The sequence below is a fragment of the Pelodiscus sinensis genome, chromosome 30, assembly GCF_049634645.1.
Source record: "Pelodiscus sinensis isolate JC-2024 chromosome 30, ASM4963464v1, whole genome shotgun sequence".
Taxonomy (NCBI): Eukaryota; Metazoa; Chordata; order Testudines; family Trionychidae; genus Pelodiscus; species Pelodiscus sinensis.
The window spans coordinates 1,604,525-1,631,193 of NC_134740.1; the positions used below are offsets into that span (position 1 = coordinate 1,604,525).

The 26,669-nt window shown below is 56.3% G+C and overlaps 1 protein-coding gene across 5 annotated transcripts; it reads left to right on the forward strand.

Annotated features, from left to right (window-relative positions):
• The first annotated feature begins 5,014 nt into the window (after positions 1–5,014).
• Positions 5,015–23,195, forward strand: KHNYN (KH and NYN domain containing). 5 transcript variants are annotated; one of them, XM_075911796.1, is made up of 9 exons: positions 5,015–5,108; positions 8,751–8,817; positions 10,929–11,170; positions 16,508–18,039; positions 18,850–18,980; positions 19,377–19,473; positions 20,026–20,133; positions 20,291–20,392; positions 20,849–23,195. In XM_075911796.1, the coding sequence occupies exons 3-9, from the start codon at positions 10,943–10,945 to the stop codon at positions 21,168–21,170; spliced, it is 2,520 nt and encodes an 839-aa protein (XP_075767911.1). In that variant the 5' UTR covers positions 5,015–5,108; positions 8,751–8,817; positions 10,929–10,942; the 3' UTR covers positions 21,171–23,195. The 5 variants fall into 5 exon arrangements, with proteins under 5 accessions (XP_075767911.1, XP_075767912.1, XP_075767915.1 ...); XM_075911797.1 differs by having other exon boundaries at positions 5,021–5,108; positions 8,754–8,817; XM_075911800.1 differs by lacking the exon at positions 5,015–5,108 and adding an exon at positions 6,871–7,413.
• The last annotated feature ends 3,474 nt before the right edge of the window (positions 23,196–26,669 follow it).

Below are 26,669 nucleotides of genomic sequence, written 5' to 3' on the forward strand. Positions count from 1 at the left end.
CTGCCGGGACATCAAGTTCTCCAAAGATCCCACCGCACCCACCACCCTCCCACTGCCCTAGGTCTAGAGCTACCTTGGGTTGGGCCCATCCAGTGTGGGCCAACACGTTCTGTGGTGTCCACGTGGCACCTCCCTACCTTCTCATGGTTGTTGGGCCAGAGCTTGGCTTGGCCACCCCAGGTGGGTCAGTTAACTCGTCCGCTAAGATCCCAAGGGTCAATCCCGGAGGACAACAGGGGAGTGAATGGCTTGAGTTCCTTCGACGTGCCTTCATGTTCATGCCTGGATATCAGGGGAGTGGGTGGGCCGCCCAGAGTTATTAGCAAGTCATAGGAGGTCTGGCTGTGTTGGTTAGATCCCTGGAGTGGAATTTATCCATCTCGGGGTTCAATCCCTGGTGAAGACGCTGTCATGGCCGTGGGATGGGGCAAATCAGGGAAACTGAGGCATGGAACGACTGACGTGTGAAAGTAAATGTCGGTTCCCCCTAAAGCTTCCACATGGACCAAGCCATGGCGGAGAAATGGGCGTGGGCCCCTGCACCTCTGAAAAATTTGACCCGCCCTCGCAGCGTGCCTCAGTTTCCCTATCCGGACAAGGGAGAAAGTAGTCCTTCTGTATGGCGTAAGGCCCAGGGAAGATGGTAGGCATGACAGTTGTGTTGTAATTTTACCGAGGCACCTGTTTGCTTTTCAATCTAGCCCCATTTCTTTGCCGGTTGGATGACAATTCAGGGGATTCCCCTGGTGGACTGGAATTAAATGGGGGATCCCTCCCCGCCCCCGTTTTGTTGCGTCCAGTAGCCTCCTTATTCTAGTGCTGGCTTCTGCTCTTTCCCACAAGAGGAACTCGCTTATTCATAATGAATCACCACATATTCATTCATCGGGGAGCACGCAGGTCACGAGAAATCAGTCGCTGCTGAAATCACCGTGGGCAGCCCGCAGACGCGGCGGCTGTGTGTCATTTCTGGGGGTGTCCAGATGGGGTGCAAGGCCTGGAAACTGAGATGTGTTGAGAAAATAATGTAAAACTGGTCTAGAAACAGAAAGTTTCGCAATTTCTCTGTATTGTGAGATGTGTGTGGGGGGGGTGGGGGGGTTCTCGCGGAGGGCTGGGAATCCTCGTGATCTCATCCATCTTTAAAGCCCTGTTCTGGGACAGGGAGCCCACAGAATTTGAACCCCCCACCATACACCGCACAGGGGGCTGCCCTGTCTCCAGGAGAACAGCAGAACCCACGTAACCTGGCTTTATAAAAGTTTGAATCCACCGGTCAATATCTCCCCTCCCAATGCTCGGGTCTGGCTGGCAACTCTCGGGAGCTGAGTTTGAAAGGACACACCGAGGCAAACCCGGTCTCCAACACACAATTTCCAGGCGCCTTCTCCAGCTGCAGGAGGGGGCGTCTATCCAGATGTTGGCCGGGACATTTCCAGCTGCCTCTGTGAACTCCCCCGCCCGAAGCCCTCAAAGAAAGGGGCGTAGGGCCGGTGGAAGAGAAGGGTCTCGTACGACCTTCTTGGCTTTATTCACCTTGATTTCAGAGCCGTTGGCTTCTGATTTCTATCTGGCAACTTGCTACCTGGACCATCAGCCTTTGGCTGTTTGTGGGGGAGATAAGAACTTTAGAACGGCCGTACTGGTGAGACCAACGGTCCATCTAGCCCCGTGTCCTGTCTGCTGACAGAGGCCAATACCAGATGCCCCAGAGGGAGGGAACAAAACAGGGAATCGTCAACTGATCCCTCTCCTGTCACCCACCTCCAGACAAACAGAGGCTGGGGACACCCTTCCTACCCATCCTGGCTAATTGATGAACCTAACTGCCATAAGTCTATCTAGCTCTTTTTGGAACCCTGTTCAAGTCCTGGCCTTCACCACATCCCCCAGCAAGGAGTTCCACAGGTTAGCTGTGTGCTGCATGAAGCAAAACATCCTTGGGTTGGTTTTAAACCTGTGGCCTATTCATTTCTTTGGGCGACCCCTCGTTCTTATGTTCTGGGAACAAGGAAATAACTTTTCCTTGTTCACTTTTTCTGCATCTGTCACAGTCACAGAACACTAGAACGGGAAGGGACCTTGAGAGGTCATCAAGCGCCATCCCCCGCCCTCCTGGCAGGACCAAGCACCATCTAGACCTTCTCTGAGAGATGTCCATCCAACCTGCTCTGAAATATCTCCAGAGATGGAGATTCCACAACCTCCCTGGGCAATTTATTCCAGTGTTTGACCACCCGGATGAAAGTTTTTCCCACTGTCCAACCTAAACCTCCCTTGCTGCAATTTAAGCCCATTGCTTCTTGTCCTGTCCTCAGAGGTATACAATGCTGGGGACTAATTTAGCTCTAACCACTGGGCTGTGTCTAGACTGGCAAGTTTTTCCGGAAAATCAGCCACTTTTCCGGAAAAACTTGCCAGCTGTCTACACTGGCCGCTTGAATTTCCGGAAGAGCACTAACGATCTCATGTAAGATTGTCAGTGCTTTTCCGGAAATACTATGCTGCTCCCATTCGGGCAAGTCTTTTTCCGAAAGACTTTTGCGCAAAAGGGCCAGTGTAGACAGCACAGGACTGTTTTCCGTAAAAAAGCCCTGATGGCGAAAATGGCGATCGGGGCTTTTTTGCGGAAAAGCATCCTGCCAATCTAGACGCGCTTTTCCGAAAATGCTTTTAACGGAAAACTTTTCCGTTAAAAGCATTTCCGGAAAATCATGCCAGTCTAGACGTAGCCCTGGAGAGAGAGATTTTGGAGTCATTGTGGATAGTTCTCTGAAAACCTCCACTCCGTGTGCAGCGGCCGTGCATAAAGCAAACCGCATGTGAGGAATCATTTAAAAAGGGAGAGAGAATAAGACAGAGACTATCTTACTGCCTTTGTAGAAAACCCTGGGACGCCCCCCTCTTGAATCCTGCGTACAGATGTGGTCGCCGCATTTCAAAAACGGTATTGGGAAAAGGTCAGAAAATGGCACCACCAACAATGAGGGGTTTGGAACGGGTCCCATAGGAAGAGAGATGAAAAAGGCTGGGACTTTTCAGCTTCAGAAAGGGGAAACTAAAGGGGGAGAGGACAGAGATCGAGGAAGGTGTGGGAAAAGTCTATAAAGAAAAGTGATTTACTTGTTCTCAGAACGAAAGGTCACCCCATGAAAGGAATTGGTGGTTTAACACACACCAAAGGAAGTTTTTCGTCACGCAGCGCACAGCCAACGTGTGGAACTCCTTGCTGGGGGATGTGGTGAAGACCAGGATTGTAACAGGGTTCCGAAAAGAGCTAGATAGATTCATGGAGGTTTGGTCCATCAATGGTGATTAGCTAGGATGGGTGGGGATGGTGTGCCTCGCCTCTGTTTGTCTGGAGGTGGGTGACAGGGGAGCGATCACGTGAGGATTTGGGGTACCTGGCGCTAGCCACTGTGGGCAGACAGGACCCTGGGCCCGCTAGGCCTTTGGTCTGAGGCAGTGGCTGGTTTATGTTCCATCTCTATCCAGTAGATGGTGCAGGAGTCCAACAAGCATCCTCCCTTCCTTCCCTGGAGAGTTTTAAAATGTTATTCCTTTCCGCCACCGACTTTCTCTTTCTCCACCTCAGCTCTTCGCGGGGGCCCTTCCTCCACTTCGGAGCCCCATCTCCTGCGGCGTTGTGGGTTTCAACGTCGTGGGCTATCCTGGGGTATGTCTGCCCTACAGCCCTTAATTCGAACTAACTTAATTGGAACTAGGCGTTAATCCTCGTAGAGTGAGGTTTACCTAGTTCGACTGAAGCGCTCCGCTAGTTCGATTGAAATTCGAACTAGCGGTTTGCCTGTGTAGCGCCTAGCAAAGTTAATTCGAACTAACTTTGTAGAGTAGACATACCCCAGTAGACTCTCAGAAGCCTACAACGGGAAGGGACCTCGAGAGGACACCAATCCAGCCCCCTGCCCTCGTGGCAGGACCAAGCACCGTCCGCTCTAGCCCATCCCTGACAGGCGTCTGTCCAACCTGCTCTAAAATCTCTCCAGAGACAGAGATCCCACAACCTCCCTGGGCAATTTATCACCACCCGGACAGGCAGGAAGTTTTTCCTAATGTCCAACCTCAACCTCAAGACACGTTATCGGTGGGATTTTTGCTAGTTTCAGGAGAGGGAAGGGGGGGGTGGAAGAAGCCTGTGTTGGGGGGTCGGGGTGGCTGTGGAACTTTTCTGCCCTTCGAGGACCAAGAGAAGTTCATTTTTATCCGCCCCCGATGGAGGCAAATCTTCCAACCGAGTCACATCAGCGACACTGCCCGGAGATGGGTAAGTGGCCCAGTGTTGGACACCCGGGGTTCCTCTCACCTGCTTCTCCAGGAAATCCGACAAGCTGATTTCACGATGCCGTCAATCCGCGAAGATCCAGCGTGGACCCTCTCCTGCCCCCCAGAACCGGCCTGTGGGCCTCGAACGCCTGGAGAACTAGTGGTGAATGAAAACCAACCTAGAGGGGGTTTGTCCCCTCCCAAAATGCTGCTTGGTTTTTGATTCCTTCCCTGGGGGGGAATTTCCTAGGGCAGGTGGTTTTGGGGGGATTTTTATTGAAGGGCAAGATGTGGGACTGGAAACAAAAGGGAACAGCAGGGAGGTATAATAGGTAGAGGGCTGAGAATCCAGACTACTGTACTGAGTTCTGTCCCAGGTTCTGGAAGAGAAGTGAGGGCTAGTGGTGAGAGCAGCTGGGCGGGGAGCCAGGACTCCTGGGTGCTGAGCCCAGCTCAGGGTGAGGAGTAGGGTGTAGTGGTAAGAGCAGCTGGGCGGGGAGCCAGGACTCCTGGATGCTAAGCCCGGCTCAGGCTGGGCAGTAGGGTCTAGTGGTGAGAGCGCTGGGCGGGGAGCCAGGACTCCTGGGTGCTAAGCCCGGCTCAGGCTGGGCAGTAGGGTCTAGTGGTGAGAGCGCTGGGCGGGGAGCCAGGACTCCTGGGTGCTGAGCCCGGCCCGGGGGCGGGACTCCGAGGCCGGTGCCCAAAGGGTTAAGAGTGGGGCGGGGCGGAAATAGCGCGGTCCCACCCCCAGGAAGCGAGGGGCTGTTGGATCAGCTGAGGCAGGGCAGGGGCCTGGGACAGACCACGCCGCGGCGAGACGGGGGGTAAGTCCCGTTCCCTCCCCCCCGTGCGTGCCTCAGTTTCCCCCCCTCAGACTGTGGCCCTTGCGGGGTCGCACCTAGGGGCGGGGCTGGTCTCGGGGGGGGTCTGGGCCGCGCCCGGCAAGGGGGGGGGCGGGGTATCAGGAAATATGAAACAGCCCCGGGGGGGGGGGGGGGCAGGCGGGAAACCTCCGATTTTCCTCCCATTGATGCCCCGAGCCAGCTGAACAATCCCCCCCCCCCACACCCCTCCCCCTCGCGTCACAGCCTGGAATTTCCCAGGGGGGTGGGGCGCGCTGTGGGGCCGGAAAGATGCCTTGGGACTGGGGGGGGGGGCACCGAGGGGCGCGCGGCTGCAGAGGGAAATCCCCGGGCGGATGGCGAGGTGGACAGACGGACGGACCGGGGGTGGGGGGCACAGAGGGGCCCGGGGGAAGGGGGCAGGGTCCGGGGTTGGGGGGCACAGAGGGGCCCGGGGGAAGGGGGCAGGGCCCGGGGGTGGGGGGCACAGAGGGGCCCAGGGGAAGGGGGCAGGGCTTAGGGGTGGGGGGCACAGAGGGGCCCGGGGGAAGGGGGCAGGGTCCGGGGTTGGGGGGCACAGAGGGGCCCGGGGGAAGGGGGCAGGGCCCGGGGGTGGGGGGCACAGAGGGGCCCAGGGGAAGGGGGCAGGGCTTAGGGGTGGGGGGCACAGAGGGGCCCGGGGGAAGGGGGCAGGGTCCGGGGTTGGGGGGCACAGAGGGGCCCGGGGGAAGGGGGCAGGGCCCGGGGGTGGGGGGCACAGAGGGGCCCAGGGGAAGGGGGCAGGGCTTAGGGGTGGGGGGCACAGAGGGGCCCGGGGGAAGGGGGCAGGGCTCAGGGGCAGGGAGGGGGGCAGGGTAGGGGGGTGGGGGCACAGAGGGGCGCGCTGGGGGGGGGCACCGAGGGGCGCGCGGCTGCAGAGGGAAATCCCCGGGCGGATGGCGAGGTGGACAGACGGACGGACCGGGGGGCAGAAAGCGGTACAGGGGCAGAGCCAGCCGGGCCCGGGGGTGGGGGGCACAGAGGGGCCGGGGGAAGGGGGCAGGGCCCGGGGGTGGGGGGCACAGAGGGGCCCGGGGGAAGGGGGCAGGGCTTAGGGGTGGGGGGCACAGAGGGGCCCGGGGGAAGGGGCAGGGCTCAGGGGCAGGGAGGGGGCAGGGTGTGGGGGTGGAGGGCACAGAGGGGCACGGGGGAAGGGGGCAGGGCCCAGGGGTGGGGGGCACAGAGGGGGCCCAGGGAAGGGGGCAGGGCTCAGGGGCAGGGAGGGGGCAGGGTGTGGGGGTGGGGGGCACAGAGGGGGCCTGGGGAAGGGGCAGGGAGGGGGGCGGGGTGGAGGGCACAGAGGGGGCCTGGGGAAGGGGGCAGGGCTCAGGGGCAGGGAGGGGGGCAGGGCCCAGGGGTGGGGGGCACAGAGGGGGCCCAGGGAAGGGGGCAGGGCTCAGGGGCAGGGAGGGGGGCAGGGCCCAGGGGTGGGGGGCACAGAGGGGGCCCAGGGAAGGGGGCAGGGCTCAGGGGCAGGGAGGGGGGCAGGGCCGGGGGGTGGGGGGCACAGAGGGGGTCCAGGGAAGGGGGCAGGGCTCAGGGGCAGGGAGGGGGGCAGGGCCGGGGGGTGGGGGGCACAGAGGGGGTCCAGGGAAGGGGGCAGGGCTCAGGGGCAGGGAGGGGGGCAGGGCCGGGGGGTGGGGGGCACAGAGGGGGCTCGGGGGTCAGGGGGCGGGGGCAGAACCAGACACAGCGGCAGGAGAAGTGAAACTTCGCAGCAGCCGGAGCCTCCCAGCTCGCCCGCAGCCTGCCTGTGGCAGCCGGGCCCGGGGGGCCGGTGGGTGCGATCCCGGCGGGCCGGGGGCGGGGCGGGACTCCTGGGTTCTCCGCCCGGCTCTGGGAAGGGCAGTGGGGGCTAGTGGTTAGAGCGGGGCGGGGGCTCTCTTCCTGGCTCTGCCCCTAGGCTGCTGGTTATCTTGGCCAAGCCCCGCCCATCTGTGACTCAGTTTCCCCCTTGGCGCCATGGGGTGGCGATCCTGAGCTTCTCAGTGCCCTCCCAGCGCGCTTTGAGATCCGCTGATGAGCCTGGGCATGGGGGAGGGGCGATGGCTGGCTGCCTCCTTCCAGCTAATGAGTGTTTATTTACAATTAGCTCTTCTTCATTAGCTGCTATGTAGCGTGTTCCACGTGGCGGTGTCTGCTGTTTGCTGTGTTGCCGTGTTATCACTCTTAGCTGGCATTAGCTCCTGTTTAATTTACAGAATTAATTAGTTGGACTGAATTAGCGTTCACTCCATACTAATCCCAGGTATCGACCCGCACCAGGAACCGATATTTGCTTTCCGATCCTCTATTTAGCGTTCCTACGTTAGTCTAGTTGTACGCCGGAGAGTCGCGAAACGATACGATGCGAAGATCGTTGACCATTCCTTAGTGGCTGCTCAGAATTCAGAGAGATCACGCACCCGCTATAATTATTGCCATTATTACCTGATATGTGGATCCATTCTTTCTAATGTGCTCGTTAGGGCCTGTGATTGATGGCTGTTATGTTCTGAATATCCATGACAGTGGCTGTTCCTTTCAATCATGGTGCGAGCTCTGATATTAATAATCCATTAGTTACTGATTATAAAATAAATGCTGTTACCTAGTGCGTATTAATATGACGGTCCTATTGATGATGATTTTTGCTATTTATAATACATGAGAGGTGACTTATTGCAATCCATCCTATAACTCTTTTGTGATGTGTACTCTGTATTAACTGCTGTGATGATTTGCATGTATTATGATCCATTATATATGATTAATAATTCACTTGTTCCTCCTTACAATTCATCGTTATGCATTTTATATTAATGTAATTCTTACGTTTATTTTAATAGTTTAGTTTGGTTATACAGTATATTCATTATAATTCATTGCCATTTATAATTCAATGTTAGTCCGCACTGTGTATTTAGTGTGAATATTATAATGTATTCATTATGAGCAATTATTTATAATTCATTAATTACTATTTAGAATTCATTATTGTCAGGTATCCAATTAATTATGACCATCTCTTATGATAAATAGTTATAAATAATGTAGCCAATCTCATAAAAAATAAGTCATACGAATATACAATACATAAATATGTATTATTATGATAATCTCTTGATGATGAATGAGGCTATATTTTATAGTTCATTAATTCATAAAAAGGTATTGGATTTAGCAAGTAATGAACTGGTAAACATAGCCTCATTTATCATCGAGACGATCATAATATTAATAGATGTTTAACAGTTCATTAATTGCTAGGTCCAATACCTTTTTATGAATTAATGAACTATAAAATATAACCTAATTCATCATCAAGAGATGATCCTAGTATTAATACATGTTTATGTATGGTATATTCATATGACTTATTTTTGTATGATTGGTTACATATTTATAATTCATTGGTAAACTGTACTTAATTATTATAATTGTAAATCTACAATCAATCCAAATCAATACATTAGTTACTAACTACAATTACCGTTACAGCCGTATAATTATTGTGTATTTGCAATCAATTATATATCACTTAGTATTATCTTGCAGAATTAACCTGTAATATCTATTAATTCTTCTATCTATATTTTTGGTTAGCAGCGTTCCGAGATCTAAGCCAGCAACGTCTGAAACATCGGAACCTACGGAAACATTGAAAATTCAGGTAAGGACGGAGTCTGCTCCAAGTTTAACCCACAGCTTCAGTTTGCTCCCAGAATAGCTGATTTGGTGAGAAGCAATTGGCGCTTCAAACCGAGATTAGAGCGTTTACACAGGAACTGGTTTAAGGGATTTAAACCGGTTTAAGAATCGGTTGCTGGGGGGAGATATTTCATAGAACCATAGAGCTGGAAGAGACCTCAGAAGGTCATCAAGTCCAGCCCCCTGCCCAAGGCAGGACCAATCCCAGTGCCCTGAGTGCCCGATAGCCCAATTCGATCTCTAGTGCAGATTTGTGTATATCCTTATAAACGTGCTTCCACCACAAAGTATTCCCCTTCCGGAGGGGGGAACCCACGGTCCCTTTGCACTGTGCCAAGTTGCTCCCAGTGCATTGTGGGTGCCCTCCTGGGGAACTATGGGAAGGCACCGAAAGGCTAAGGGGTAGTCTACATTTCCTGTGCAAAGTCTAAGGGTATGTCTACACTACAGTGCTATTTCGAATTAGCTTAATTCGAATTAACCATTTCCAATTAAGCTAATTCAAAATAACACATCTAGCCACACAAACTATTTCGAAATAGCACGTCCACACTGAGTGGACCCTGAACCGAGGTTAAGGCTGGCTGGAGCCAGTGCCGGCAGGGCATCAGGTTAGGACTTAGTGTGTGAGGCTGCTGCCTGAGGCTAACTGAGCTCCGTGCTTAAAGGGACCCGACCCCCACCCCGGACAGACAGTTCTCAGGGTTCCCCGCTTGCTTGTCTACCTGGATGAGGGACAGCAAAGCAGTCCTGGCTTGGAGTGCCCTGAGCGCCCGCACGCGGGACACCACAGCACTCGGCCACATGGAGCCAGAGCTGCCCCTGGGCACGCCGGTGCGTCTCGTGGGGTCGTTGCCATCAGCCCGGCTGCACTTGCTGCAGGCTGCCATCCGGGGGGTCCATCGGGGGGCTGTCAGGATCCAGGAGGTCCTGAGGGAGAGCGTCCACCCCTCAGAGCCTTCAGAACCTCCCTGGTCCTCTCCACTGGGGGCTCGTGCCCCATTCCTCCCTCACGTCCTTCCACTTACCCCTCCCTAGCCCCCCTTCCTGATGTCAAATAAAAGACACGTATGTTCAAAAATAGAAACTGGGTTTATTGAACAAAACTGGGGGGGGGGATGAACCTCTGGGGAGACTGGGAAAAGGAGGCCGAAGAGGGGAAGAGAGAAGGTGGGAGAGAGGAGGGGGAAACCTGGGAAGAGGGAGCTGGAAAGGGGAAGCCAGGGGAAGAAGGGGGAGGGGAAGCTCAGGGCTTAGAGTTGGGGGGTCTCGCCGGACCAACCTGACTTTCATGCTAACCTGCTCCTGGGTTTGCATGTGGCCTTTGGTGGCCAGGCTGGCAGCTACCCTGCCATAGACGGCCATGGTCCTCTGACTAGGGCTGAGGTCATGGACGTTGGGGGCATCCCCCCCAAACCTGAAGAAGGTCCATGATCTCCACCCTGGACCAGGAAGGTGCCCGCCTTCTCCAGCCCCGTCAGGCTCCTGGGAGCTGGCAGACAGCTCCTGGGGAGCGGTGGAGGGCTGGCTGCCAGTGGCTTGCGGGCTCCTGTTTTGGGGCCACTGGGTCAGGGGCCTCGGTGGCCACTGCTGGCTCTGGGCTGGCAGGCTGGGAGCTGGCACAGGCACTGTGGCCAGGGTCTACCCCTTGAATGGCTCCGGGGCTGGGGGAGAGGAGAGTAAGTTTTCCTGGTTGTGCCCAGAGTGGCCACCAGGGCTCCCTGGGAAGGGCTGGAGGCCCCCTATTTCGAATGAAGTGTCTACACAGCACTAAATTCGAAATAGCTATTTCCAATTTGGCGTTACTCCTGGTAGAATGAGGTTTACCAAATTCGAAGTAAATGCTCCGCTATTTCGAACTAGCGGTTTGCCTGTGCAGATGCTGGTAAAGTGAATTTGAAATAGCTGCTGTTATTTCCAATTAACTTTGTAGTGTAGACATACCCGGAGACACCCTCCCCTCATGCCTGCCCCGTGCCCGCGTTCTTCACCAACCCAGCACCCCTGTGAATTCAGGATGACCACTAATTCATCTCTTTCCCCTCCTTCTCTCTCTCCCTCCCCCCCCGCAAGGTGAGGCAGGTACCATGGAGGCAGGCACCATGGCGACGGGGGGGCTGGATGAGTTTGCCATCCCCGAGGAGGCCCGGGTGGCCGTGACGGAGCAGCGGCCCCATATCGAGCGGCTCTTCGGCGTGGAGCTGAATGTGCTGGGGGTGCTGGGGGCCAAGCCGGGCCCCTCCTCTGCCTCGCCGGGCGCTGGGCAGATCTGGCTGCAGCTGCAGGGCCCCCGGCAGGAGCTGCAGAAAGCAAAGGTAATGGGGGGCTACTGGGTTCCCTGACTCCCACCCTCCTCCGTGCTCCAGTCTCCCATCCTGTGACACATCCCTTCTCCCCCCAAATGTGCCCTCCCCCCATTTCTATCCCCATCCCCCGACGCACCCCTTGTACCTTCATGCCACGTCCGTCCTCCGACACCGTCCCGTCCCCCGACACTCCCTTTCCTTTCTCACTCCCCTGGTCTCCCTTGCCAGCATCTGACATACACCCCCATCACCGGACACCTCCCCCGCAGGCTCCTGCCTCCCCAAAATAGCCCTATCCCCCCCCCCATGTTCCTGTCCCACTGACACACTCATCCATCCCCGACATTTCCATCCGTTCCCGCAACCGCAGACATACACCCCATCTCTTCCTCACCCATCCCCATCCACGCAAACACCCATCCCCAGACAATTCCCCCTCCTCTAACCTCCAACCAACACACACACACATCCTCCCACACTCCTCCAATTATCACAGCACACCCCACTATCCAGGTACATATTTTTCAACTCCCTTGTACACCACCTTCCCTCCCACCACCCTGTCCGTCCATCCCTCCACCCTGTCCGTCTGTCCATCCATCCGTCCGCCCACCCGCCTGCCCATCCGCCCATCCTTCCTCAGACCCGTCCGTCCGTCCGCCTGCCTATCTATCTATCCCCCCACACACCCCCTCTATCTGTCTGTCTGTCTGTCTGTCTGTCTATCCACCTTGTCTGTCGTCCATCCCCCCCACCTCTGCTCACTCACCCATTCATCCATCCATCCACCATCCATCTGTCCCCATACACATCCGTCCACCCTTCTGCCTACCCTATCTGCCCGTCCATCCATCCATCAATCCGTCCATCCATCCAAGACTCCCCTCTGCAGTGTTGGAGCGCTTGATAAAATGGCCAACCTTTCCCGACTTTTGTGCAGAGACCTACATCCCCCCCATGTGCAGCAGCAGGCGGTCAGTGCACGTGGAACCGTGTGTATGGCTGTCCCCCGACCCCACCTGGGTAAATATATCACAGCCCCGGGCGTGTGAGTACTGACCACCCCCCACCGCGGATACTGATCACCGACCTGCGGGGGTGCAAAGCACGGGTGTATCACCACCACGAGCATGAGATAACACACAACGGGATGAATCTCTAAGGGATTTAATACACATACCCCCCCACTCCCTCTTATATGTGTAGCTGTCACAGCCCTGCATGGGGGAGTCTCACCATTCCCGAAGGAATTTAACACCCTGCCCTAGAATGTGTGTCCCAGCAACTTGGGAGTGGGTGTGTGACAGGTCTGGGTGTTCTACCAACACCCTGTGCGCAGTTCAACCACATCCTGACTCGTTAGGTTTGGTGGCTAATTCTTCTCACCTGAAGTTTCCCCCACCTGTCTCCATCCTGGGTGAGTTTCCTTGCACCCTGAGGCCTCCCGATTGCTCCTCACTCCCCGGCTGTGCACTGGCGGTTGTAACATTGAGTCTTGGTGCCTTCACACCCTGCCCTGCCTCTGGAATAGATAGATGAAATTTTACCCAAAATTTGGCTGCCTAGAGCCCACCACGCTCAATGGGCCAGATCCCAGCTGGGTCAATGGGCCGTAGCTCCATTGGGGTCAATGGGCCAGATCCCAGCTGGGTCAATGGGCCGTAGTTCCATTGGGGTCAATGGGGCAGATCCCAGCCGGGGTCAATGGGCCGTAGCTCCATTGGGGTCAATGGGGCAGATCCCAGCCGGGGTCAATGGGCCGTAGCTCCATTGGGGTCAATGGGGCAGATCCCAGCTGGGTCAATGGGCCGTAGCTCCATTGGGGTCAATGGGGCAGATCCCAGCCGGGGTCAATGGGCCGTAGCTCCATTGGGGTCAATGGGGCAGATCCCAGCCGGGTCAATGGGCCGTAGCTCCATTGGGGTCAATGGGGCAGATCCCAGCCGGGGTCAATGGGCCGTAGCGCCATTGGGGTCAATGGGGCAGATCCCAGCTGGGGTCAATGGGCCGTAGCTCCATTGGGGTCAATAGGCCAGATCCCAGCTGGGGTCAATGGGGCAGATCCCAGCTGGGGTCAATGGGCCGTAGCTCCTTTGGAGTTGATATGAGCAGATCTCTGATACACATCCCTTTGAGGATTTGGCCCTTGATGGTTCTGTCCTTCGATGGCCCGAGAGCACGGTCACAACCGCTTAGCAGACTTTGGAACCAGACCCAAAGCCCCGACTGGCCAGGAGTTCTGTGCATTGACGCCCCCAGCCGATTCCTAGAAGTCCCAGACGGTCCCCTTGGCCACCCCGGTCTGTCTGGGCACCCAGGGGAGCCTGCCTTTGTGACAGGTGGCCCCGTCCCCACAGATGGCCACCATAGTCCGCTTCCTCCCTGCCCCGAGGAACAGGCGCTTACCCCAGGTCCCTCACCCCTCGTACTTAGGAATCCTTGCCCTGCTGCGCCCATGCAATGTGATCCCGCTCCTGTGCTCTGAGCTTAAGTCGGCCGGCAGGAGGCCTCCGCTCGCGTCGTCCGGCGAGGAGAGCGAAGGACAACCGTGCCTGGTCTCTTTAACGTCCCATCATTGGCCGGCATCCCCGGGCCAGGCGATCACGGTTAGAGTCCTAGTTCGTGTCTTTCTCCAGCCAGCTGCATTTTACGGATGTTTCTGTCCCTGCACCGGCCCTTTTAATCGCCGCCGGAGTGCCATGTGGAGTGCTCCTGGCAGCTTTTAGGGCTGCCTGCGGAAGCCGGGGTGTCGGAGGGTTAAGAGGTGGCGGGGAGCATGCACTGGTCCACACAGTGCTGAGGCCTGGTGGCCCACAGGCTCCGCCCCTTCCATTTTGAGCCCCGCCCCCTTCAGGGATGCTTGGGGAGGGCTGCCAATCTTATCACCAACCCCCACGTGCCAGGCCCCCAGATTGGCACCCCGCCTGTGATAGCACTGTGTTAGACCCTAGCAGGATTGGCCCTCGGTCGGCCAAGCCCACCCACTCCCTCCCCTCGGCTCGATTCGGGGAGGCGGGAGGCCCTGCAAGGAGCCGACCGGCCAGACGCACCGACACGCTAGGAAGTGACTTGCATTTCAGGCCACGCTCCCCTCCCCCGGCCGTTTTCATTTTCACTCCCTCCCCACCCCCCTGCCGCACCCCGCCCAGACCTCGGGGAAATTTTCTTCTGCCGGGGACGTAAAACCTGGGTGGAAACTGCAACCAAAATAACCATCTTTCCCCTCCTGCCACTCAGTCCCACCCACACGCTCGACTGCGCACTGGGGGGGAGGAAGGAAAGGCGGCGGCGGGAGGCCACAGCTGGGCGAGCAGGGGGCCGTGGGGCGGGAGGGAGGGGAACCATCCCAGACCCTTTGTATTCACTATTGGTTCTGGTACCAGCAGCTCCTAACGCCTCCTGGAGAGGCTCCCTGCATTTCAGTGGACAGAAGGATAGATAGATAGATAGATAGATAGATAGATAGAGGGGGTGTGTGGGGATAGATAGATAGATAGATAGATAGATAGATAGATAGATAGATAGATAGATAGATAGATAGATAGATGGGGTGTGTGGGGATAGATAGATAGATAGATAGATAATGTGGGGATAGATAGATAGATAGAGGGGGTGTGTGGGGATGGATAGATAGATAGATAGATAGATAGATAGAGGGGGTGTGTGGGGATAGATAGATAGATAGATAGATAGATAGATAGATAGATAGATAGATAGATAGAGGGGGTGTGTGGGATAGATAGATAGATAGATAGAGGGGGTGTGCGGGGATGGATAGATAGATAGATAGATAGATAGATAGAGGGGGTGTGCGGGGATAGATAGATAGATAGATAGATAGAGGGGGTGTGCGGGGATAGATAGATAGATAGAGGGGGTGTGCAGGGATAGATAGATAGATAGATAGAAGGTGTGTGTGTGTGGTGGGGGGGTAGGTAGGTAGATATAAGGGGTGTGTGGGGGTAGGTAGATAAGAGGGAGTGTGGGGGGAGAGATGGATAGATAGAGGTGGGGGTGGGGATAGATGGCTAGATAGATAGATAGGGGTGTGTGTGTGGGGATGGATGGATGGATAGAAGGGGTGTGTGGGGGGGATAGATAGATAGAAGGGGTGTGTGGGGGTAGGTAGATAGAAAGGGGGTGTGGGGATGGATAGATACATAAAAGTGTGTGTGTGTGGGGGGGGGGGAGAGATGGATAGATAGAGGGGAGGTGTGGGGATAGATAGATAGGGGTGTGTGTGGGGGGATGGATGGATGGAAGGGGTGTGTGGGGACAGATAGATAGGAGGGTGTGTGTGAGGGGGGGTAGATAGAAGGGATGTGTGGGGGTAGGTAGATAGAAAGGGGGCGTGGGGATAGATAGATAAGAGGGGATGTGTGGGGAGAGATGGCTAGATAGATAGATAGAGGGTTATGTGTGGGGATAGATAGATAGATAGATAGATAGATAGATAGATAGATAGATAGATAGAGGGGGTGGATGGGGATAGATAGATAGAGCGGGTGTGTTTGGGGATGGATGGATAGATAGATAGGGGTGTGTGGGGGGGATGGATGGATAGATAGATAGGGGTGTGTGGGGGGGATGGATGGATAGATAGATAGGGGTGTGTGGGGGGGATGGATGGATAGATAGGGGTGTGGGGGGGATGGATGGATAGATAGGGGTGTGTGGGGGGGGATGGATGGATGGAAGGGGTGTGTGAGGATAGATAGAGAGGGGGTGGATGGGGACAGTTAGACAGCAAGGTGTATGGGGGTGGATGGGCGGATGACAGGTAGTGCAAGGATGGAAGGATTCAGTGATAGTGCAAGAGTGGGGGTTTGTATAAGGATAGATACGTGTGATCATGTAAATAAATGCATCATGAAGTATCCACAAGAGGGGCAGAGTTAAGGTTACCCAGACATTTGCAATTCGAGCATTTCCTAACTTTTAAGCGACGGGCTTTCCTTCCTCCCAAACTGTGATTGAAATGCAGATGTTGTCGGTACACATGTGTATAATTACAGATATTAGTGCCCTGATCAAGATAATGTTTGGTGCTACACATAGTCCAGCCAATACTGGGATCCCATTGTGCCAGGTACTGCCCAGACCCCAATCAAGCTCTGGGCCTCATTATGCCCAATAAAATCCAATGGAAGTCAGGGCCTCTGTCTTGAACGTGTTGCACAGAGAACCCTGACTTCAAAATAAAGCATCAACCTAGGCTGCTGGAGACTCCCCTTCAGTGCCATGCAGTAGAGGGCTCATGATACACAGTGAGCCGAGGGAACCTTCATGTCAGCCGATGCCCTGCCATAGCACGTCCTAACCCTGTCCCTCTGTCGTGTCCTCCAGGACTACATCAAGGGTCTCTGCAACCCGGAGTTGAGCGAGGAAGTCTGCTACCCTAAGGACATGCAATGCGTCTTCGTGGGAGCTCAAGGTCTCTTCCTGGACTGCCTCACTAAAGGGACCTCTGCCCACCTGGTCCTGCTCAACCCCGGCTCCCTGCTGGTCTCAGGCCTAGCCGAGGCCTTTGTGATGGCTCAGAGCCGTATCCAGGAGTTCGTGGAGAAGTACCAGAAGACGCCCCGGCTGCCCGATGAGCAGGACGTGCTAGTGAAGAAGGCCTTCCGGGAGCTGGTGGAGTTCCATGATGACAAACACGCCATGGACCTGCTCATCCTACCCACCCCGCTCAAGGAGGAGCTGCTCAACCTGGTGCGGGACATCCAGGAGGAAGATGGGGCCCGGGCACCGTGGAACGGTGCCTGCGGGCCACCGGGCGTCGGTCAAGACCGGCCGCCATGGTGGGAAGCCAAAGCAGCTGGTGGGGGTAGGCCTCAGGGACAATCCCAGGACTTCTTTGACATCAGTAGACCTCCAGACCGGACAAAGCTGGAGGGTGAGCGGCCAGCGCTTTATGAGCGGTCATCGAAACCGACCCCAGGTTGGGGCACTAGCCAGGAGGCTCAGGAAGACTCAACGTTGCCCCGCAGTCAGGATGTGGCGAGAGGTGTGGAGGAAAGGGGACCGGAGGAGACCAGCCAGGATGAAGAGGAGAAGGAACCATCGGTCGGGGCCCTGTCGTCGTCATGGACGGAGAAGGAGTTTCAGATGATGCTCAACTTCTTCAAGACCATGGGTTACGAGGAGCGGGTGGTGAAGAAGGTACTGAAGGATGGCGGTGTGCGAGAGACCCCCTCGCAGATCCTGGACAGGGTCCAAATGGAGCAGGCATCCTTCTCCCGGCAGGAGCGTGGCCCTGTGCCCTTCCAGGAGCCCCGGGCAAGGGAGATGTCGTCTCCTCCTCCTCCTCCTCCTTCTCTTCCGCCATCACTGGAGAGCACCCAACATGAAAACGAATACCTGCTGGAGGTGATCAAGGCAGCGGCAGCCAACTGTGGCCACTCCCCCAGCGAGATCCCAGCAGAGCTCCAGACAGGGGCCCCCTTGGCCGGGTTGCTGAGGAAACTCAACGAGAAAGCCAACCGCCAAGAGGAGGCCAGGGTGGAGAATGGGCCGGAGCGCAGAGGCAGCCGCAGAGAGGGAGTGCCGGCCCTCTCCAATGGCAAGGTGTATCTCCAGGGTCCACCTCACTGTGAGCCAGAGAGGAAAGACGGGTCTTGTCTCCACAGGGCGGTTCGTGGCCCACCTCCCTTCTCAGAAAGCTCTGATTTCCCCATGGACGTGACCCCTGTGGCTTCGCCTGCATGGGCAGCCGAGGAGAGCCAGCCAACTGTGGACATGGACCCAGTGCCGACCGTGACTGGAGCCCAGCGGTTCAAGGAAGCCATCCAGACACCCTTCAAGCTCAACTTGGCCAACACACCCGGGAAAAAGAACCTACGGAGGATCATTATCGATGGCAGCAACATAGCCATGGTGTAAGTAGCCTGTGTAGATGCATCTTGCTCTGGAGACCTAGCACGTGGTGGATGGTGAGCCCAGTTAAGCTGTTAACCCCATTGACATAGGTCTTCCATCTTGCCTGCAGGCCTCAGTCCACGTGAACTAGCCTCAGGACTCTAGGAGTAACCCTTGAGAGTTAAATAGGCCCCAGCATTTTATGGTTGACTTCCATAGATCTCAAGACCAGATTAGCCAGAACAATCTAGGCGTGATGGTCCTATAGGCCTCAATATGACTTAGCCACGCTCCAAACCCAAAGGCTTGATTTTTCCTGTAGACCCCACTAGACCTCAAGACTAGAACCCATGGCAAGACTCTGGACGTTACTTTCTTTCATGCTTCAAGGTCTGATCAGGCCCCACATCTTTCTCTGTTTGATCTGCCCCATAGGTCCCAAGAACAAACTCAGATCCTAGACTTGACATCTCTGTAGGCCTCAAGTCTCAAGGGTTGACTGTAGACCTCAAGGGTTGACCATCGACCTCAAGATTGACCTAGGTTTCAGGACTCTATTTTAGATTTTCCTGGGACCAGTCTTGTCCCCAAAGCTGTAGGCTTCCCTTGTCTGTAGGCCACTGGGTTTGGTCCTCTCTTGAAGTCTTCAGAGGAACGACCGGTCCTGAGGGCTAGTTTGGTCTTGAGGCCTATGCACAAGGCACTCAGCTTTCTGGGACCTAGTCTCACCTTGGAACCGATGGGAACGTCACGCCTTGGATAGTGGCCGGTCTCCCCCCATCTTTGTCCAACCCTCCATGCCTCACCATCGCCTCCCGTCCCTTCTGCAGGCACGGCTTACACCAGTTCTTCTCCTGCCGGGGCATTGCCCTGGCTGTGCAGTATTTCTGGGACCGGGGGCACCGGGAGGTGACAGTCTTCGTGCCGCAGTGGCGGATGGGGAAGGCGGCCAGGGTGGAAGGTAAGAAGGGAGTTGGGCGGGCAGGGGGGACGGACGATGGTCCTGCCTTTGCGATTGTGCCCCCAGCTTCGTACCTGGGGACTCGCCTTCATGGTCTTGTGTGATATTGTACCTCTGCCACCCCAGGGCTTTTCACTACCCCTTCCCTGGGCTGGCCCCCTAGGGCCTTTTGGTCCCCCCCAGGCTGGCCCCCTAGTATCCTTTGCTCCTCCCCCCAAGGCTGGCCCCCTAGGGCCCATTGCTACCCTACACCTTGCTGCCCCCTAGGGCTAGATCCTCGCCTACATGGCCCCACCTCCAAGGGAAGCGCCCTCCCCCTCTGTTTCTCCCTCCTAGAGCCCATCCCTTCCCCCCCCCCGTCCTGCCCTGCTCACCCCCTCTGCCCTTCCACCCCAGAGAGACATTTCCTGATGCAGCTGCGGGACCTGAGCCTCCTGTCGCTGACGCCCTCCCGCCAGGTGGAAGGGAAGCGCATCACCCCCTACGACGACAGGTAAACTCGTCCCCCCCCGTCTCCAGGGACCCTTCCTTCCCACTCGCTGTGCGGCCCCAGCCGGAGTGTGGGCTCCCTGTAGCCGGGCAGGTACAGACCCGAGGGGCTGGGACTTGGAGCCCCGCCCCCGCTGGGCTTTCCGAGGCCGGGGGCCCCTCTGCACCCAGTTGGTCACGTGAGGGACGGGGTGTGTGTGTGTGTGTGAAGCAGAAAATCCCTGCGGCTGCAGCTGGAGCAGAACCAAAGGGTGAAATGGAAAGAGAAACCCCCACCCCGCAGCCCCTGCCCCCCCATCCCTGCTGTTGCCCCTCCAGCAACCCACAGCCCCTGCCCCCCCAGCCGTGCGTGCTGGTGCCCCTCACTCCTGCCCCACAGCCGGCTTAGAACAGGGTACCAGAGACCCTCTCATGCCCCTCACCTCACTGCTCCCCTAGGGGGCCCCCTGTGGGCCGGCTCATGGGGCTCTGCTGCCACCTTGTGGCCAGTGCCCGGTACTGCTGGCGTCCCATACCCAGCCCGGTGCGGCTATCTCACGTTTCTCCTTCGGGTTAGGTTCATGCTCAAGCTGGCCGAGGAGACCGACGGGATCATCGTCACCAACGACCAGCTCCGGGACCTCATGCAGGAGTCCAAGAAATGGGTCGGGATCATCAAAGAGAGGTGAGCCCGTCGCTCCTCGAGGGGGCGCCGGTTCCCACCTGGCCCTGGGGCCGGGCACTAAGTGGGCCAGGGAGTGGTGAGACACCAGGGCGGTGGGGCCAGGGAGCGGGACATGGGGTGCTGGTGGGATTCTGAACTCCCTCCCTCCCCTTCTCAGGCTGCTGCAATTCACCTTCGTGGGCAACATCTTCATGGTTCCTGACGACCCCCTGGGACGAGAGGGTCCCACCCTGGACGAATTCCTGCAGAAACCCCTCAGGTACCTACTCGTGCCAAGAACGGCCTCTCCCGGCCCAGCCCCTTCAGCAGGGAGGGATGGAGACACAGAAATGCCCCATGGGCCAAAATCTCTTGAAGGAGGTGTGGGGAGCCCGATCGGAGAAGTCATCCTTCCACGCTGCGCTGACTGGGCCTCGGTTGGAGGAGGGTGTCCAGTTCTGGGCCCCCCATTTCAGGAGAGAGGGGGAGAGATTGGAGAAGGTCCCGAGAAGAGCAACACAAATGATGAACGGTCTAGAGCCATGGTCTCCAATCATTTGGGGCTGCTGGGCACCCGGGGACGGGGCTGCACACGCCCTTGAAGGCTGGTATTTTTGACTGCCAGATGCTTACCTGCCCCCTGCTGGTCAGACGTAGGAACTGCCCACCACCAGGGGATCACGCTTGGGGTGGTCGGGAGCGGAAATTCACTTTCTCTCCATGTTCCTCCTGGCAGGCCGAAGCCACCCACGTGCCACTCCTTCGCGGGGCGCGGGGTCCCCCTTCCCGCCCCCAGCCGGCCGGCGTCCCAGACAGAGGTGCTGCGGCTGCGGGACCGGAAGCCGCCCGGGGAGCGGCAGCGGCGGAGGCAGCCCCAGGAGGAGAAGGCAGAGGAGGCGGAGGCAGTACGGATGCCGTGGGAGACAGAGCGGCTGAGGCAGGCGCTGCTGGCCATCTTCATGGGGCAGGAGCAGAAGGTGGATTTTGTCCTGCACCGAGAACCGTGCAGCCGGGACCTCAACAAGCTCTCAGAAGCCCTGCTGAGCCTCAACTTCTGAGATGTCCCTGTCGACTATTTCTGGCCCCTCCGGGGGTCCACCCTTCTCTTCTCATCAGCAGGGAGCCGATCCACCCAAAATCCCAGCTGAACGTCGTGAGCCACGGAATGCTATTAACCTCCTACCTGGACCACCTCGTTATGTGACCATCTCCCATGGCACATGCCGAACCAGAGCAGAGCTGAGGATTTTCAGGACCACAACTGAGGAGGACTGTCCCATGTAACTCCCCCGGCTGGTAGCAGTAGCAAGCTGTTATCCTGTCACGTGGACAAGGCTGCCAGAGGGCTTGACTGCACAGTCCTAACTAACGGAGCTGCGGGAGGAAGGCTGTCGGCTGGTAGCAGCAGTAGGTTGTTAGCCTGCAAACCAGCACGTTACGTGGTTTACCGAGTCACCGGCAGGGATTGACGCCACCACCGTAAGTGCCAACATCACAGAGATGCAGAAGTACATCTCATGGTTGGGTAGCAGCAGTAGGCTGTTATCTGCTTCTGTGGCCCACCCGCATTGGTGGTGGGTTACCTCCTCTCATCCCTCTTAGGTTGGGCCTGGTGGCTGATCCAGGTGCCCCCAGTTTGGACTTCACCAAACCTCAAAGGACAATTCATTGAAGGTGCCTTCTGGGACAGAAACACGCAACACCGTTCTCTGGTACCCAGAGGAGATATTGTTGCAGTCGTGGAGACTAGTAGAACTCACCTGAGCATGGCTCGTCCCCCGTGATGGAGAAGGGACCGGCCACGGTGTATTTATTCTGGAAAACTGACCGCAATACCTAAAAGCTATGACCAAAGACTCCCTGTAGAAGAAGTGTTGGTTCTCCAAGTCAACCAAGTTCTGGGGACTCCCTCCTGGTGGGCCTCCAAACCCAGCCACGCTGGAGGCCCAGAGCCGGGCTGACGGAGCGGGCGTGGGCATGGTCACCATCCGTCGTTGCAGTTGGTGGCGGGGAGAAGTTGACGAGAGAGCTGGAGGAATCCAAGGTTGAGTTTCTACTTTTCCACCCCACTTCTGACTTCCTCACTCAATGTCCCTTCCACTGTGCCAGCTTTATCTGCCCCTTGTAGGAGGCTGGTCATCACATCTTGCTGATGCATGGAGATCTTCCATTCTAGGGGCCGTCACTCCGGGCTTCCCTGCTGGTCTGTGTTCTGAGCCCACCGTATGGGGATACTTTTCCAAGTCCATGCCCTGTTCCCTCCAGATCTATCTCTGCCTGGCTCCGATGTCGTCAAAGCTCCAAGCGCCTCTGAGCAACAGGCCCGCCGTGGACCTTAAAACACAAATTGTTACGGCGGGCGCTCAAAGTCAGCTTGGTTGTAAGAGGTACAACGTCTTGGTGGAGTTTCTCTCCTGGCTTTGGCCACCGTGCTCGCCTGTCTCCTTCCTCTGGCCCACAGCCAGGCCTAAAATCCCGGTCAACACCCTTGTCTTTGCTCCACCCGCCTTTCCTAGAGTCCCACTTCCTTTCAAGAAAGAGGTGGAGAAATTGGAGAGGGTCGAGAGAAGAGCAACAAGAATGATGAAAGGTCTAGAGAACATGAGCTATGAGGGAAGGCTGAAAGAATTGGGCTTGTTTAGTTTAGAAGATTGAGGGGAGACATGAGAGCCGTTTTCAGGTATCTAAAAGGGTGTCCTAAGGAGGAGGGAGAAAACTTGTTCATCTTGGCCTCTGAGGATAGAACAAGAAGCAAGGGGCTTAAACTGCAGCAAGGGAGGTTGAGGTTGGACATTAGGAAAAAGTTCCTACCTGTCAGGGTGGTCAAACACTGGAATAAATTGCCCAGGGAGGTTGTGGAATCCCCATCTCTGGAGATACTGAAGAGCAGGTTAGAGAAATGTCTATCAGGGATGATCTAGACAGCTCTAGGTTTTTTGCCGCCCGAAGCAAAAAACGTTTTTGGCCGCTCCCTTTTTTGCTGGCTTTTTACACGTTTGCACTTTCCAATGATTTTTTTTACTGTTTAAAATTTAAAAAAAACGGAAAATGTGTAGTTAGTGAAATAAAACAATTTCCTACTAGCGTATTCATTTAATTTTAATAACATCACAATTACCAAACTAAATTGCTAGACCCGAGAGGGAGGTCCAAAAGCCATGCTTACAGAAAATGGGCGAATAAGGAGAAGTCCTATGGCACCTTATAGACCACCGGATTTATTGGAGCACGAGCTTTTGTGGGCAAAAGACCCACTTATGCCCAAGAAAGCTTGTGCTCCAATAAATGTGTTGGTCTGTAAGGTGCCACAGGATTTCTGGTTGTTTATGCAGATTCGGATGAACAGGGCGACCCTTCTGATTCTAAGCTAATAAAGATGGTGACACCTAGGCTACGTCTACACTGGCATGATTTTCCGAAAATGCTTTTAACAGAAAAGTTTTCCGTTAAAAGCATTTTCGGAAAAGCACGTCCAGATTGGCAGGACGCTTTTCCGCAAAAACGCTTTTTGCGGAAAAGCGTCCGTGGCCAATCTAGACGCGGTTTTCCGTAAAAAAGCCCCGATCGCCATTTTCGCCATCAGGGCTTTTTTGAGGAAAACAGTCCTGTGCTGTCTACACTGGCCCTTCTGCGCAAAAGTCTTTCGGAAAAAGACTTTTGCCCGAACAGGAGCAGCATAGTTTTTCCGGAAAAGCAGTGATCATTTTACATTAGATGGTCAGTGCTTTTCCGGAAATTCAAGCGGCCAGTGTAGACAGCTGGCAAGTTTTTCCGGAAAAGCGGCTGATTTTCCGGAAAAACTTGCCAGTCTAGACACAGCCCTATTGTATCCAATGGATTGGTAAACATTTGCGGGAGACTATTTGGATTTTCTATACCTGGTCCATACCGTGCCCAATAGAGAACACATCTATAGCTTATCAAACCCAACAACAACAGCCATCCATCATGGCCCAGGACAGGGTGATCAGTAAATCGACCGCCCAGGTAGCGAAATTTGCAGGTGCAACTCAGGATGCATTCAGTGGTTATAAAGCCCTGGAGACGAGCTGGTTTATCTTCTCCTTTAAAGGAGTGTGTATCGGTTTTAGGTGGAAGGTTCCCTAGACTGCGTAGGCGTGTTTCCTTCTAACCAGCTCTTCATCATTCACAGGAGGAGTGCTTTTTTTTTTTTTAAGCAGAGGGAATGGGCTTGCCTTGCAACCTTTCCCCGGTTGTGACAGTCTGGGGAATATTTGGGCTTTTATTTCCGAACTCTGAGTATTGAGAGAAAAAGGAACTCGGGATCCTACGACCCAGGTGCATCCTGGGAGCCATAAATCTGTGTGCACCGGAGCAGAAAGCCCCTCCCTCTCTCTCTCTCCTTCCCTCCCTACGAGGCTGAGGAGCCACTTTCACCCAAAGCCGCGCTGTGTCGGATACAGAAGGAAGGGCTGGGAGGGAGGGGATGTTACGGCTGAGGCTGAGCGCCTGGTATTCACACGGGACTCTGACTTCTCTTTCGTTCCTTTGTATCCCACCCCAACTTCCCCGCCTTTGGCTAGGCTGCTGGAGAACCCCCGGGGAAGTAGGGGGTCAGGATTGCGTGTGTGCCTGGCTGCTATTCGCTGTCACTCTGCTCCCTAGCTGCTTGGCAGTGGCAGGAACGGCTGTCGTGACCGCTCTGCTGTGGCTGAGTCCCAGCGCCCGCCGAGCCCCTGAACTCAACTCCAGCGAGCCAGGAGCCGGCTGCTAGGAGCAACCACCACAACCGGGGCTTGCCCTGCCGGGCTCAGTGTCACGCAGCAGCCATGGCCACCCTCCAGGAAACGCCCCAGCAGGGGGTGCCCACACACAATGCCCATCGCTCCAGGGCAGGCTCCGAGCAGCCAGGTACGGGGCTCCCCCCCTGCTCCTCCTGCGGGCCAGAGAGCCGCCCCTGGCCACGTGTCACCCCAAGCACCTGCTTGTTTTGCTGGTGCCTAGAGCGCGTCCTCGAATGTCTTAGCCATGAGGAGCTCTCGAGCTCCCTTCCAGTTCTAGTGTTCTCTGATTTTATGGCCTCCCTACGCCATCCCCTCAAGAACCCCCCTCCCCGCTGGCCGTGCTCTCCCTACGCCTCCCCCTTCTCCGCTCCGTGCTCGGAGACGATCCGCCACCCTCAGCTCAGCCTTCGTCTTCCTGCCATCCAACGGCGCTCTCCCGACCACAGCCCCTGCCTTCCTCTCTCCTGGGCTACATCGAGACTGGCAGGATTTTCCGGAAATGCTTTTAACGGAAAAGTTTTCTGTTAAAAGCATTTTCGGAAAAGCGCGTCTAGATTGGCAGGACGCTTTTCCGCAAAAGCACTGTTTGCGGAAAAGCGTCCGTGGCCAATCTAGACGCGCTTTTCCACAAAAAAGCCCCGATCGCCATTTTCACGATCGGGGCTTTTTTGTGCAAAACCAATCTGAGCTGTCTACACTGGCCCTTTTGCGCAAAACTTTTGTGCAAAAGGGACTTTTGCCCGAACGGGAGCAGAATAGTATTTCCGCAAGAAGCACTGATTTCAAACAGTCGGAAGTCGGTGCTTTTCCGGAAATTCAAGCGGCCAGTGTAGACAGCTGGCAAGTTTTTCCGGAAAAGCGGCTGATTTTCCGGAAAAACTGGCCAGTCTAGACACAGCCCTGGGTCTTGTCTTCCTCCCGTCTTCTCTCCCCAAGGGGGAGGGCTCGGCCCCCCGTTACCCCACCTCATCGACTTTTAGACTCTCTCCGGGGCGAGGTAGGAATGCATTTTTTGATAACGCTGGGAAATAAATTGGGAGGACGCTGCATTTTCAGACTCCGGGAGGTGGGGGGATGGAAGTTGGGCTGAGCAAGGCTCATCGCGCCTCTCCCAGAATGGGACCCAGGAGTCCTGGCGATGCCCCAAACATCCGCCCAACAACCCTCCAGCACAAACCCTGAGCAGCCAGGGGCTAACGTGCGAGCAGCGTCGGGAGCAGCTGGAGATCTGAATCCAGCCCTGTACCAATGGGGGTGGGCGTGACTCCAGACTGACGGTTGGGGGGGGAGTGTATCCCAGGATGGGGCAGCAAGCGGCTGTTGGCAGGAGCTCTGTCCCCTCTTCCAGAGGGATGGAAGGTCACCTGCTCCCAGGACACAGGCTGGCCGCTGTCCCTAGAGAGAGCCAGAGATTAAGGGCCCCCCTCACCCCTCCGGATGGGCCTTGCTGGGGTGGGGTGGAGATGCCCGAACACAGGGTGGGGGGCAGGGAGCTACGTGGCGAGGTGATGGGGCGGATGGAGAGTGAGAGGCTGAGTTGGGGTGTCCCCATGAGCCGGGGGCACCACCCAGTGGATCGGGATCTGCCAGCAGCTCTCAGAACCTCCGGCAGCTGATCCTGACGGTTTGGCCGGGGGCTCTCCAGTGCCGGCACGGCCGAGCTGCCCCCCTCCCCTGGGAGCCTGCTGTGCAGGAAGAAGAGGAAGGGGCTGATGGTGTCCCCCCCCCCACCTTAAAAAGGCTGGAGAGCGCCAGCTGAGATCAGGGCCGGGTGCCCCCACGCCTCCTGAAAACTAGCCCTCTCCCCCGTGG